Source organism: Pelobates fuscus, chromosome 1 (genome assembly GCF_036172605.1).
Source record: "Pelobates fuscus isolate aPelFus1 chromosome 1, aPelFus1.pri, whole genome shotgun sequence".
Lineage (NCBI taxonomy): Eukaryota > Metazoa > Chordata > Amphibia > Anura > Pelobatidae > Pelobates > Pelobates fuscus.
This window is the reverse complement of record NC_086317.1, coordinates 497,898,876-497,915,411: the sequence shown is the minus strand read 5'-3', so window position 1 is coordinate 497,915,411 and position 16,536 is coordinate 497,898,876. Positions and strand designations below refer to the sequence as shown.

Below are 16,536 nucleotides of genomic sequence, written 5' to 3'. Positions count from 1 at the left end.
TGCACTAGAGGGGCCTTTTTGCCAGCCTCCTGCCCTGCAACTATGGCCCTGGGATGTATTGCCCTTCTAGGAACTGATTTGGGCATATTGTATTTTATTATGCTGCTGCTGGCCCTTTAAGAACTATCTGGGGACATACTGTAGAGTTACTGGGTGGCCACCATTTCATGTATCAGAGGCACATGGTGAGAACAATGGATGAAGTACATGGTGAGAACAATGGATGGCGGCCATTTTAACTCACAGACACTGCTGTGACTTTTCTACACGGTGCCATCTCGCCGGTATTTGGTGCACAAAGACACCGTGCAGTAGTTTTAAACTATACAACAGGGAACACATTATACAGTCATTATTTTTTATATAATCTGTATATGTTCTGTGGAATCTGCATTAAACTGTATCTTCCAAACTACTGAACGGGTCTGGGTGAATTTTGGATATGTGTTTTTTTTATGGGGTTATTGCATGTTTTGGGGTCCCTGTGATATGTTTTATAATACTGTATGTAACGGATCGCCTGGCACCCCGACTGGGTACCTACGTTGAAGGATGCTCCTGGCGCTTCCTGAGGACTCCAAGCACTCTGGCAGACACCACAATCACCGTAGCAGAGAAGCATATGAATCCTCTCAAGCCTCTGAATGCTGTAGACAGTTGAATAGGAACCATACGAATAGGTTTGCACTCCTAGCAGTCAAATTGGAACAGCATGCAATAAATCCTTCCCCCAATAATGAGACGACACTTCACTTTGAGGGTAAAACAGGAACTCTGGACTGGCTCATCCAGCCTGGCTTTTATTTCCATCTCACACATAAAGGCCACACCCAGGGGGAGGCATAAAATGACCAATAGTATCACGGGTGCAACCCACACATCCCCTCCCCTTAGTGTGACACATAATCCCATTATGCATACAGTTTAAAATATACTTTTTACACAACTTTCATAACTCTAAAACCATACATCACATTCACATAAAAATACATATCCACAATCAATCCATTCAGGGGAACAACATATTAAAAAATGGCATGAATCCGACCAGGGGTTCAAAAGTTACTAAAAGTATCTTTTGTCCCTTACTAGCCGCATGGCAAACCGGTTTAGACAGGTTTTACATAGGCCTCTATCCTGGAGACAAAGAGGGAAGTAATCCAATTATCCAGGGCTAGAAGCAGACTCCATTAACCACATGGTTACAGAAAGACATAAAACACTTTAAAATACAGAAAGTTACTTTTTATCCATAACACACAGACATTTCACATATCCCCAGATAGCTGGGATCTGAGTGCACAAAACTACTGAATAGCGCGCAGATCCTATTTACACAGTACAATTGCCATGGAGCTAAAGTCTTTCCCATAGTCTTTCATTATATGAATAGGCTCCATGGTATAGCTATCTGGGTTAACACATTCACATAAAGTCTGGTCCATAGTCCAAAGGCAAGAGGCGGGCAAGCAGCCCCCTCCAAGGACACGTGGCGAGGTCGGTTTCGCCACACTGTATTCTCTGCCTGTGATAATTATATTACCCATTGTGTTCAGTAATCATATTACAGGCAGAGGGGAGGATTTTGTGTGGGAGTGTCTGTGTGTATTGTATGGATTGGTTGGTTGTTCTGCAAAACCCTGTGGGCAGTACTATGTTTGTAGAATGTGAATAAAAGAGGCTGTATGTGCCAGTACAGTCAGTTCTACTTCACCCTCAATCGGAGTCCTGTCTCTTATTGGGGGAATCTGCTACAAGGGATTACTATGCTCTGCATATTCCCTTGCTATAATCACCGAGCTCTTGTAAGAGCTTGTTCCTGTTTTGCTCTCTGAAGGAGTCTACGGTGGTTATGGTGTCTGCTGCAGTGCTTGGAGTCCTCAGGAAGCGCTAGGAGCATCCATCAACGGAGGTACCCAGTCGGGGTGCCAGGCGATCCGTTACAGTATGTATGTGTGTATGTCTGTTTGTCAGTATATATGTATGTGTGTATGTATATATCAGTATGTATGTATGCCAGTATGTATGTCTGTATGTATATGCGTGTGTCAGAATGTGAGTATGTATGTATGTATATCAGAATGTGTATATGTTTCTCCTTATGCCTGTTTGTGTACGTGTTTCTGTATGTATGTTAGTATGTGTCTGCATATGTGTGTGTTTCGGTTTCAGTATGTGTGTGTCAGTATGCCTGTATGTGTCTTTTTCACTATTTGTGTCTGTTAGTATGTATGTGTGTATCTTTTTGTGTGTGTCTGTGTCCTTTTGTATCTGTGTTTGTGTCTGTGTGTGTATTCCTGTGGACAGGATTTGGAGGAGGGCCTTGGGTACGGGCACCCAGGGGCCCAGACCTTGAGCTGTGTTAGGGGCCCCAAAATTTCTGATGGTGGCCCTGAGGTCAGGTGTCAACCTCCCCTGCTCTGTACGGTAAAGTTTTATGTAACCGACTTGGACGTGCTCACCGAGCTAGAAGCCAGCTGGTGGTAAGCATTGAAAGGAAAAGGGAATTTGGTTGGACGAGTGGGTAAGTTGGTGCATAGGCACGTGGAGTCTTTCATTGGCAAGGACACTAAGTCTGTAGGGCAATAGGTGTCAATGATTATATGTTAAAGGACCACTTTAGCTCAATGAAGTGGTCTGGGTGCCAGGTCCATCTAGGGTTAACCATGCCTGCTGTAAACATAGCAGTTTCAGAGAAACTGCTATGTTTACATTAGGGTTAATCCAGCCTCTAGTGGCTGTCTCATTGAGATTTTCACAGTGAGAAGACGCCAGCGTCCATAGGAAAGCATTGAGAATGCTTTGCTATGGACTGAGTGAATGCGCGCGCATTCGGCGAAAGAGGGAGGAGAGTCCCCAGCGCTGAGGGAGCCCGGCGCTGGAGAAAGGTAAGTGTTTAACCCCTTCCTCACCCTAGAGCCCGGTGGGAGGGGGGCCATGAGGGTAGGGGGGGGGGGACTATTAAAGAAACACTATAGTCACCTAAATTACTTTAGCTAAATAAAGCAGTTTTAGTGTATAGATCATTCCCCTGCAATTTCACTGCTCAATTCACTGTCATTTAGGAGTTAAATCACTTTGTTTCTGTTTATGCAGCCCTAGCCACACCCCCCCGGCTATGATTGACAGAGCCTGCTTGAAAAAAAAAGACTGGTTTCACTATCAAACAGATGTAATTTACCTTAAATAATTGTATCTCAATCTCTAAATTGAACTTTGATCACATACAGGAGGCTCTTGCAGGGTCTAGCAAGCTATTAACATAGCAGGGGATAAGAAAATCTTAATTAAACAGAACTAGCAATAAAGAAAGCCTAAATAGGGCTCTCTTTACAGGAAGTGTTTATGGAAGGCTGTGCAAGTCACATGCAGGGAGGTGTGACTAGGGTTCATAAACAAAGGGATTTAACTCCTAAATGGCAGAGGATTGAGCAGTGAGGCTGCAGGGGCATGTTCTATACACCAAAACTGCTTCATTAAGCTAAAGTTGTTCAGGTCCCTTTAACACTATAGTGCGCACTATAGTGGTCCTTTAAGTTATAGATTATTTATGTATTTATATCTGGTTATAATTAAATGATAAAGTTTAATAAACGTTGAATGAGTCCTACAGTCTTATGTTTAATAAATACTGTGACCTGTTCCATGCAAATTCGGCGTCTGTCGTTATTAAGGGGTGTTTGGGGTAGGCTACAATATTCTTATTCGCATCCCATATCCCACTACGCCCATACATGTGTTTTCTGATAGCTATATCCTGTGAGTTTCCCTTCAGCACCATCTCCACCGGATACATGACACTTGGGAGGTAGGACTGTTTTAGTGTTTTTGGTCAATAAGATTCTGTAATTAGGACCATTATAATTGTCAGCACCAGGCCCAATGGGCTTTTAATCTGTCCCTGGCTCCTCCCACTTTTAGACACATGCTCAGGCCCCTCCCATTGTTAGACACATGGCCAGGCCCCTCCCATTGTTAGACACATGGCCAGGCCCCTCCCATTGTTAGACACATGGCCAGGCCCCTCCCATTGTTAGACACATGGCCAGGCCCCTCCCATTTTTAGACACATGCTCAGATTCCTCCCATTTTTAGACATGTGTCTATCTCTCCTGCCCCTTTTCATAGAGCTCTGTGTACTGAAGTCAATGGAAAGAAGCTCACCCCAGGCAGTGCCCACAGCTCATTAACATTGTGCTTCACAACTAACACCTCCAGGGTCCTCTTGGATGTCTTCTTCTGGAAAAGCCCAGTAACGCTCCAGCTGAAATACCCAGGACAGAAAAAAGAACCGTGTCAATAAGAATAATGGCTGGGAAAGACTAAAATAATGTCAAGATACATATAGGACACAGATATATCTCATTGTACCACGGACACACCTAATGATCGCTGTGCCACGGACACACAATAATCACAGTGACACAGACACACATAATGTTCACTGTGACAAGGACACACGTAAAGATCACTATGCCAAGGACACACGTAAAGATAACTGTGCCAAGGACACACGTACACGTACTGTGCCACAGATATACATGTATCTCACCATACCACGGACACACGTAAAGATCACTGTGTCACGGACCCATAATTATCACTGTGCCACAAATATACATGTATCTTACCATGCCACAGACACACATAATGATCACTGTGTCACGGACACACAAAAGATCACTGTGCCACAGATATACATCTATCTCACCATGCCATGGACACACATAATGCTCACTAAGTCATGGCCACAAATAATTATCATTTTGCCACGGACACACATTTATCTCACTGTGCCACTGACACACATTTATCTCACTGTGATTTGGGCACAAACAGTGCCATGGACACACATAATGCTCATCATGCCATGACCCTAGGTTCCACTGTGACTTACCGAGTCAGCACTAAGTGTACTGAATGATTTGGGCCAAACCAGCGAAGACTTCCAACACCTTTCAAACCTGTCCGGCCCATTGGGTTCCTGAGAAAAAAAGAAAATGAAGAAATGAATGGCAAGAGATAAAAAGCGTTGGGTTAGAAAGCTATGACATCATGTTAGTTATAAGATGATAGCATGAAATGGAGAAGTACATCCCACTGTTTAAACAAACAGAGGTATTATATTCCACCAGATAGAGAGTTAGATGACAACAGAAATATCATATCCCACCACACAGAGAGTTAGAGGACAACAGAGGTATCATATCCCACAACATGGAGAGTTAGAGGTCACCAGAGGCATCATATCCCACCACATAGAGAGTTAGAGGTCACCAGAGGTATCATATCCCACCACATAGAGAGTTAGAGGTCACCAGAGGTATCATATCCCACCACATAGAGCAGTGAGGCTGCCAGAGGTATCATATGCCACCACATAGAGAGTTAGAGGTCACCACATAGAGAGTTAGAGGTCACCAGAGGTATCATATCCCACCACATAGAGCAGTGAGGCTGCCAGAGGTATCATATCACCAGAGGTATCATATCCCACCACATAGAGAGTTAGAGGTCACCAGAGGTATCATATCCCACCACACAGAGAGTTAGAGGTCACCAGAGGTATCATATCCCACCACATAGAGCCGGGTCTGCATGGCACTCGAGCTGCTTTTGCACAGCATAGCACTCGAGCATGCCAAAGCTAAACTGACTCTGGCTCAGTCATTGACAAAAACACACAATAAAGCTTGGTTGAAACTTCTAAGTGCTGCTTTTAAGTGTGTGGTTGGAGATATTCTGGAGAGGTTTACAGAAGCTTCAACTGTCTAAGATTTTGCTAAGAGTTTTCTTTTTTACTGTTACAGGAAACATTCATCTGTAGGAAACAGTGGCGTACACACACTCCATGGGGCCCTGGTGCAAAACTAATCTGTGGGCCCCCCCTACCGTGAACCTCTCACCCCTGACTGTGGGCCCCTCCCCCGACACATACATACAGACACAAACAAATACACACACCCCCAACAGACACATACATACATACACACATGCAGACACATACATACAGAGACATACACGCAGACACATTCATACAGAGACACACACAGACACATACACACACATACATACATACACACATACAGAGACACAGACACACATACATACACAGACATACAGATACACACATACAGAAAAAGACACACACACAGAGACACAGACACACAATCATACACACATACAGAGACACAGACACAAACATACATACACAGACATACATACAGATACACACACACACACAGAGACACAGACATACATATGGATACACACACACAGACACAGACATACATACAGATACATACACACATACACAGACATACACACATACAGAGACACAGACACACACATACAGAGACACAGACATACACACATACAGAGACACAGATATACATACACACATATACATACACAGACATACATACACACATACAGAGACACAGACATACACACATACAGAGACACAGACACAGACATACATACACACATACAGAGACACAGACATACACACATACAGAGACATACATACACACATACAGAGACACAGACACAGACATACAGAGACACAGACATACATACACACATACAGAGACACAGACACAGACATACATACACACATATACATACACACGTATACATACAAAGACATACATACACACATACAGAGACACAGACACAGACATACACACATACAGAGACACAGACACAGACATACACACATACACAGACACAGACATACATACACACATACAGAGACACAGACATACACACATACAGAGACACAGACATACATACACACATTCACAGACATACATACACACATACAGAGACACAGACGTACATGCACACATACACAGACATACATACACACATACACAGACACACATACATACACAGACACAGACATACATACACACATACAGAGACACAGACATACACACATACAGAGACACAGACATACATACACACATTCACAGACATACATACACACATACAGAGACACAGACGTACATGCACACATACACAGACATACATACACACATACACAGACACACATACATACACAGACACAGACATACATACACACATACAGAGACACAGACATACATACACACATACAGAGACACAGACATACACACATACAGAGACACAGACATACATACACACATTCACAGACATACATACACACATACAGAGACACAGACATACATGCACACATACACAGACATACATACACACATACAGAGACACAGACATACATACATACAGAGACACAAATACACAAAATGTTTCCTACCATGTGTGGGTCCAGTGGTGGCTCTGACTCCCTCCTCCTTTCTGTTTCCTCCCACGCGGGCTCTCAGTATGCTGGGAGGAGTGACGTGCGGTCACTTCCTCCCAGCTTGTGATGATCTCATCACAGGGGGCCCGGTTGAGAACTTAAAGCGCTCAGCGCAGACCGGGCCCCCTTAAAATCCATGTCCATCGGGTGGCCCTGACAGCATGGGCCACCCGATGGACCTCTTGACATGCGGCCCCGGCGGTTTGCCGCACAGGCCGGGGCCGCAAACTGTGGCAGCTGCTACCCGGTCGTCGGGGGCCGCAGGGTGGCCGGGCCCCCTGGAGTGCCGGGCCTGGTCGCGGCTGCGACCCCTGCGACCGCGGTACGTACATAGAAACATAGAAACATAGAATGTGACGGCAGATAAGAACCATTCGGCCCATCTAGTCTGCCCAGTTTTCTAAATACTTTCATTAGTCCCTGGCATTATCTTATAGTTAGGATAGACTTATGCCTATCCCACGCATGCTTAAACTCCCTCACTGTGTTAACCTCTACCACTTCAGCTGGAAGGCTATTCCATGCATCCACTACCCTCTCAGTAAAGTAATACTTCCTGATATTATTTTTAAACCTTTGTCCTTCTAATTTTAGACTATGTCCTCTGGTTGTGGTAGTTTTTCTTCTTTTAAATATAGTCTCCTCCTTTACTGTGTTGTAAAAGAGGAGACTATATTTAAAAGAAGAAAAACTACCACAACCAGAGGAGTACGCCACTGGTAGGAAAAGGTTACTGATTGTACAAGGTTTCATTTCCTGTTGGCAATTGGTAAGGCATTTAATTTGATTAGCTAGGCGCTTACTATTGATTGCTGTTTAATTAGCTATTGTTTGCAAATAAGCATTGGCCTACCCAGGTGTTAAACATTCCTAGTGGGTGGTGATTTTAGGAGTTATATAAGGGTTGTTGTCATTAGCTTGGCTAATATAGCTTGGTCGCTACTTCTAAGTGCTGCTTCTAAGTGTGTGATTCCACTTTTTGGAGGTTTGGTTGTTGTCTAATCTGTAGACCGTTGTCTATCTTGCGGCAGTAGATTGTATTTTTGAAGTCTGAGATTTGTAAAAGCCACTGCCGCAGAGACATACTAGGAATGACAGATGGATTACTGTAGGATCTGGTAGACTTAGAGTTGTGGATAAAAGGCATTTTGCACAGTCTGTTGCTCTACATAATTATTTTCTGCACTTTCAGAGTGTAATGGTGTTATGGAAACAGGCACTGAGGGTAGTGGTGTTGTGGAGACAGGCACTGAGGGTAGTGGTGTTGTGGAGACAGGCACTGAGGGTAGTGGTGTTGTGGAGACAGGCTCAGGCACTGAGGGTAGTGGTGTTGTGGAGACAGGCTTGGAGACTATGGTGAGGCCTAATAGAAAGCAGTTGTTGTTAGGGGATTCCATCATAAGAGGTGTGGAGATGGACAATGGTGATCTTGTGAGGAGTCTTCCCGGAGCTACTGCTCACAGAGACAGGAGACGTATCTGTAATATTGTTAAGCGAGCAAAGCAGGAAGGTGAATTGGATGTACTTGTCCATTTAGGGACAAATGACTTGGCTTGCAATGAGGTTTCAGAGGTTAAGGAAGTTTTTAGTGTTTTTGCCAATGATATACGGCAGGTTGCTTCCACATTGTCATTCTCTGAAGTTCTGCCTGTGCATAACACTCAGAATGACAGGTGGATGCGTATTAGGGACTTTAACTTGTGGCTTGGTGAATGGTGTCGGGAGCAAGGATTTGGCTTTATTTCTCATGGTAGCTCTGTTTGGAATGGAAATAAACTGTACAAAAAGATGGTTTGCATCTTTCTCAAAAGGGAACAAATGTTAAGAGGTTTTGCTAGGATGTATTTAAACTAGGAGGGGGGGCAAAATGGTGATAAAACATCAATCCAATTGTCCCCCAAAACAACGACAGAAGGTGCCTGTAGCAAGTGTGTTAAAAAATGATAAGCTTAGAGTCATGTCTACAAATGCTCGCAGTTTAGGGAATAAGATCCATGAACTTGTGGCAATAATGGCAACGGATAGTGTAGATTTAGTCGCTGTTACTGAGACATGGTATAATGAGAAAAATGACTGGGACATAGCAATATCAGGGTACTCTTTATATAGAAAAGACAGTGAAGGTAAGAAAGAGGGAGGGGTGGCCCAGTATGTGAAGGATAGCATAAAATCTAGCCTAATAAAAGTTAGTGAGGCGAACATAGAGTCTGTTTGGGTTACGTTAGAATTTGGTAAATACACAGTAATTTGTGTAGGTGTGATTTATAGGCCCCCATTACAAATAGAAGAGTTAGATAATCTACTAGTTGAGGAAATAGGTAAAATTACAATGAAGGGGGAATTTATCATCATGGGTGACTTTAATCTTCCTGATGTGAATTGGAAAACAAAAATAGCTGCTTGTGCCAGGAGCACACATATTCTAAACTCCCTACTGGGATTGTCTCTAAAACAAGTGGTTGAGAAGCCAACTCGTAAAGAGGCCACACTAGATTTAGTGTCACAAATGGAGATTTGGTATCAGATATTACTGTAGGTGAAAGTTTAGGATCCAGTGATCATCGGTCAGTGTGGTTTAATATAAGAACAGTGACTGAGTCACACCACACAAAAACAAAAGTTTTAGACTTTAGAAAAACAGACTTTTCTAAAATTAGAATATGTGTAAAGGAGTCATTATCAGACTGGAGCAATTTAAATGGCGTCCAAGGGAAATTGGATTATTTAAAAGTTGCACTACTGAAGGCAACAGAAAATTGCATTAGGCTTGTCAGTAAAAGCAAAAAATTCAAGAAACCACTGTGGTACTCCGCAGATGTGGCCAAAATAGTAAAAAAATAAAAGTTAGCATTTAATAATTATAAAAAAAACCACAGTGAGGAAGACAAAATGATCTATAAGATTAGGCAGAAAGAGGCTAAGCAAGTTATAAGAGCTTCCAAATCACACACACAAGAGAAAATAGCACAGTCAGTAAAAAATGGGGACAAAACTTTTTTTAGATACATAAATGAGAAAAGGAAAGTAAAACAAGGATTAGTTAGATTAAAAACAAAAGAAGGAAGGTGTGTAGATGAGGATAAAGGTCTAGCTGACTGCCTCAATGAATATATTTGTTCAGTATTTACAGATGAAAATGAAGGAAAGGGACCTCAGTTAAGAAAAAGGATAATGAGTTATTTATTACACATGAGTTTACAGAGGAAGAGGTTCTATTTCAACTGCCAAAAGTAAAGACAAATAAGTCAATGGGACCTGATGGAATACACCAAAAGCTATTAAAAGAGCTTAGTGGTGTACTAGCAAAACCATTAACAGATTTAGTTAACCAATCATTGTTAACAGGAGTAGTCCCAGAAGATTGGAAGTTAGCGAATGTTGTGCCCATTCACAAGAAAGGTAATAGGGAGGAGTCGGGCAACTATAGGCCAGTAAGCCTCACTTCAGAAGTGGGGAAAGTGATTGAAACCATGTTAAAGAATAGGATTGTTGAACATCTAAAAACACATGGATTTCAAGATCAGAGACAACATGGGTTTACTTCAGGGAGATCATGCCAAACTAATCTTATTGATTTTTTTTATTGGGTAACTAAAATTATAGATCAGGGTGGTGCAGTAGACATTGCTTACCTATATTTCAGTAAGGCTTTTGACACTGTTGCACATAGAAGGCTTATCAATACACTGCAATATTTAAGTTTGGATTCCAATATTGTTGAATGGGTAAGGCAGTGGCTGAGTGACAGGCAACAAAGGGTTGTAGTCAATGGAGTATATTCGAAGCTTGGGCTTGTCACCAGTGGGGTACCTCCGGGATCTGTACTTGGACCCATTCTCTTTAATATTTTTATTAGTGACATTGCAGAAGGTCTTGATGGTAAGGTATGTCTTTTTGCTGATGATACTAAGATATGTAACATGGTTGATGTTCCAGAAGGGATAAGCCAAATGGCAAATGATTTAGGTAAACTAGAAAAATTTTTGTTGTGGCAATTGACATTTAATGTGGATAAGTGCAAGATAATGCATCTTGGACGTAAAAACCCAAGGGCAGAGTACAGAATATTTGTTAGAGTCCTAACCACAACATCTGAGGAAAGGGATTTAGGGGTGATTATTTCTGATGACTTAAAGGTAGGAAGACATTGTAATAGAGCAGCAGGAAATGCTAGCAGAATGCTTGGTTGTATAGGGAGAGGTATTAGCAGTAGAAAGAGGGAGGTGCTCATGCCATTGTACAGAACACTGGTGAGACCTCACTTGGAGTATTGTACACAGTACTGGAGACCATATCTTCAGAAGGATATTGATACCTTAGAGAGAGTTCAGAGAAGTGCTACTAAACTGGTTCATGGATTGCAGGATAAAACTTACCAGGAAAGGTTAAAGGATCTTAACATGTATAGCTTGGAGGAAAGACGAGACAGGGGGGATATGATAGAAACATTTAAATACGTAAAGGGAATCAACACAGTAAAGGAGGAGACTATATTTAAAAGAAGAAAAACTACCACAACAAGAGGACATAGTCTTAAATTAGAGGGACAAAGGTTTAAAAATAATATCAGGAAGTATTACTTTACTGAGAGGGTAGTGGATGCATGGAATAGCCTTCCAGCTGAAGTGGTAGAGGTTAACACAGTAAAGGAGTTTAAGCATGCGTGGGATAGGCATAAGGCTATCCTAATTATAAGATAAGGCCAAGGACTAATGAAAGTATTTAGAAAATTGGGCAGACTAGATGGGCTGAATGGTTCTTATCTGCCGTCACATTCTATGTTTCTATATTAACCAACACACACACACTCACTGACAGACATACACACTCTCTCATTCACAGTTACACTCACTCAAAGTTACACACACACACACACATACACACACAATTCACCGATGAACATAGACACACACACAGACAGACAAACATGCACACTCAGTGGCAGAGACACACCAAATCAGAGTCACACACACACACACTGAGGTGCACATATACTCACTGACAGACACAAACTGACAAACACACATACACACTCAATGATGGACACATATCACTCACTGGCAGACACATCAGCACGGCAAGAGAATCAGCACGGCAAGAGACTTCAAAATCTTATTTCGGCACAGTACTAATAAAAGGTTAAACAACAATATACAGGTAGCGCCAAGAAAAATACTCCAAACACAATATTATATAATAATAAGTGGAGAAATGTGTTGTGTGTTTTATGCTGTAGTTAAAATAAAGTATTTTGGTTACCTCACTTCCTGCCTTTTAGCCATATATTTTTAGAATTTATTATTTATTTTTATACTTTTACCTGACATCTGGACCCATCACCTACTGTGGACAACCAACCAAAGAAATATCTACCATATGTGAGTTGACATCTTATCTAAGTGTCATTTGTCCTACCACGTACTACCATATTGCACTATTGGTTTGCCTCTGTTTTTGCTTCCTTTTCATATTCTGCTGTTGAGCAAAGCTACCAAGAAAGTCCCATTCCAGGACTAGAAGATCTATTGCCACCATTGAGACTGTGCCACACCATTTGGTATTTTTTATTCTTTTAAGTTTTATTGTGGACTTTTGTATATCCTATGGTTTTTTTTATTGCTCTTATTGATTTTATTGTTCTTATTATATATTATTGTGTTTGCAGTATTTTTCTTGGCGCTACCTGTATATTGTTGTTTGACTTGTTCTAGTTTTCTTGGGGGTTGGAGGTATTCCCCTATTATCAGGTGTGCTGCCTCCCATCTTAGTGTTCTAAGTTTGTTTAGCGCTGCTCTATTCCTTGCTCACTAATTAAAGGTTGCCTACCCCTGACATAGAGAGTTAAATGACAACAGAGGTATCATATCCCACCACATAGAGAGTTAGAGGACAACAGAGATATCATATCCCACCATATAGAGAGTTAGGCAACAACAGATATATCATATCCCACCACATGGGATGACAACAGAGGTATCATATTCCACCAAATCAAGAGTGTAACAGAGCTCCCTGTACCCCGGCTGGGTACCTCCACCAAGGACCGCTTCCTAGCTGAAACAGGGGCCAAACCTCATCACTCCTGTCCCCAGTCTGCGTGACTTGACTGGGGTCCTGGAACCACTCCGTCCTGGAGCCGAATGGGGAACTAGCTCTATCCACTCCCAGGAACTGGACAACACTCAGTCCTGGGAGCTCAGGTCCTTACAAGGACTTTCCCCGTTGAATCCTCCATGCTGGAACAAGCTGGAACAGTGATTCGCCCTTTCCCCTCCCAGTAACCAGATGACACATAGTTCTGGGAGTACAAGCTGGAATGATTTATTCTGGCCAGATGGCCTGCTTATATACATTTATGGACAGGATCAAACAAGCCCATGACACTCCTACACAAAACAGGGTAATCTCTCCCCTTTGGCTGGCAGATAATTGAGTTAGGAACCGTACAAACTCAATTATTTCCAGGTACAGAAAAACATACAATTTACAAACACTCCAAAAGTACCTTTAAAACTTACAAAACCCCCACAAAAGTTACATCCCCTGATAGCCCCGATCTGGGTGACCAACATATCCACAAATTACCCAGATCGGATCAGGGGTTTGTGATTTCCACACAAACGTGCAGCCACCCAGACGAACAATTAGAACACTGAGGTGAGAACCATTCCAAAGTGTTAATAGGGGTTGTAACGGAACCGCTGGCACTCAGACCGGGTACCTTCTGCTGACGGATGCTCCTAGTGCTTTCCAAGGACCCCAAGCACTCCACCAGACACCATAACCACTGTAGACTCCCACAAACCGCCGCAGCTTGGTTGGGGTCTCGCCACGCTACCCACTCTGGACCCAAGACCAGGGTCTAGCTTCCAGTAGATGGACCTCTCCGAATTCCAAAGAGCAGGCACAGGAACAGCTCTTAGCAGAGCTCAGCGATAATACCCTGGGGAGTATAGTGATTATAGCAATCCCCAGAGTGTAGTTCTCCAATCCCCCAAACATGAGCCGAAACTTCATGAAGGTACAAGATGATCTGAGGTGCGAGCACACCCAGTCTGGCTTTTATTACAGTTGTTGCAAATACAAGACCGCCCACAGGGAGGGATAAAACAACCAATCATATCACAGTTACATCCCACATATCCCTTCCCCTTATCCTGAGAGGAAACTCAATTATACATACAGTTAAAACATACTTTTTACCCAACTTTCATAACTCTACAACCATACATCCAATCTCCATAAAAAATACATATTCACAATCAATCCATTCAGGGGAACAACATTTTAAAAAATGACACGAATCAGACCAGGGGTTCAAAAGTTAAGGGAAAGTCCTTTGTTACCAAATGAAGCATGGCTTTTCTTCCCAAAACAGTTCCACAGAGTCTTTATCCTGGAGATAATTGGGAAGTAATCCAATTATCTCCAAGGACAGAGGTAACACTCCATTAGCCACATGGCAGACAAAGGACAATAAAAGACGTAAAAATACATACTGTTACATTTATCACATAGAACATACACATTTACAATTTACCGAACACATAATAGCATACATAATATTGAAGACAGCCTGAATGCAATCTGCTACACAGTCTTAAGGGGACATTGTTCCTAAAAGTCATAATATGTCCACGGATGGTTTTTAAAGGGCCAGCAGCAGCACCATACAAATCCAATATGCCCAAATGTTGCACCTGAAGGGCCAAATCTCCCAGGGACCATAGTCAACAGGTAAGAGGCTGGCAATCAGGTTCCTCCAACAGCCAGGGGTAAAGGGCAGCTTGTCACCAATAAATTCAGTGACGAAAGGCATTTCGTCACACATCTCCCCTTTGGGGGGGAGACTAACCAGGTACCTGACCTCTCGGTCAGTGCCTGAGTTAGTCGATAAATCCACCCACAGTGAACAAGTACATGAGTAGCCCACCCACAACACACATTTACTGCACCTGGTGGTTCCTCTGGTGCTGCTTGGCAACACGCTGTGGAGACTGGGGGGGGCAGAGGCCAACTGCGCTCTGCCCCGATGCCAGCGCTTCTGCTGGGGTAGCCTGGACGCAACTTGGTTGGGGAGGAGAGACATCGCTTACCTCTTCCGCCCGGTGTTCTTGTGAGGGTAGTTGGGGATCTGGATAGACCGTCCAGCATCCCTGTATGTCGGGTGCATAGACTACAGTCTCATCTGCACCTTCTGGGGGATTAGGGTCTCCCCTTTGTGGGGTAAGTTGCCACCGGGAAGGGAGACCGGTTGCCTCCTCCCCCTGGAACTCACTCTGCCGCTGGGGAGTAAGGACAATACTTTTGGCTCCCTGGAACTCACACTGCCGCTGGGGAGGAAGGACGGCACCTTTGGCTCCCTGGAACTCATACTGCCGCTGGAGAGGAAGGACAACACCCTCTACTCTCTGGGACTCACACTGCCGCTGGGGAGGAAGGACGGCACCCTCTACTCTCTGGGACTCACACTGCCGCTGGGGAGGAAGTACGACACCTTCTGCTCTCTGGGACTCACACTGCCGCTGGGGAGGAAGGACGGCACCTTCGGCTCTCTGGGACTCACACTGCCGCTGGGGAGGAAGGACGACACCTTCAGCTCCCTTGAACTCACACTGCCGCTGGAGAGGAAGGACGACACCTTCTGCTCCCTGGAACTCATACTGCCGCTGGAGAGGAAGGACGACACCTTCGGCTCCCTGGAACTCATACTGCCGCTGGAAAGGAAGGACGACACCCTCTACTCTCTGGGACTCACACTGCCGCTGGGGAGGAAGTACGACACCTTCTGCTCTCTGGGACTCACACTGCCGCTGGGGAGGAAGGATGGCACCTTCGGCTCCTTGGAACTCACACTGCCGCTGGAGAGGAAGGATGACACCTTCTGCTCTCTGGGATACACACTGCCGCTGGGGAGGAAGGATGGCACCTTCGGCTCCCTGGAACTCACATTGCCGCTGGAGAGGAAGGACGACACCTTCTGCTCTCTGGGGTACACACTGCCGCTGGGGAGGAAGGACGAGACCTTCTGCTCTCTGGGACTCACACTGCCGCTGGAGAGGAAGGACGACACCTTCTGCTCTCTGGGACTCACACTGCCGCTGGGGAGGAAGGACGACACCTTCAGCTCCCTTGAACTCACACTGCCGCTGGAGAGGAAGGACGACACCTTCTGCTCTCTGGGACTCACACTG

At 43.9% G+C, this 16,536-nt stretch overlaps 1 protein-coding gene across 1 annotated transcript in view; it reads right to left on the bottom strand.

The window, feature by feature from the left end:
• LOC134573608 (transient receptor potential cation channel subfamily M member 2-like) overlaps window positions 1-16,536 on the bottom strand; it is a 447,574-nt gene that overhangs the window by 29,871 nt on the left and 401,167 nt on the right. The window contains exons 30-31 of the mRNA XM_063433396.1: window positions 4,898-4,984; window positions 4,165-4,264 (exon numbers count right to left, since the gene is read on the bottom strand). Coding sequence (XP_063289466.1) covers window positions 4,165-4,264; window positions 4,898-4,984 — 187 coding nt within the window. The remainder of the gene's footprint in view (window positions 1-4,164; window positions 4,265-4,897; window positions 4,985-16,536) is intronic.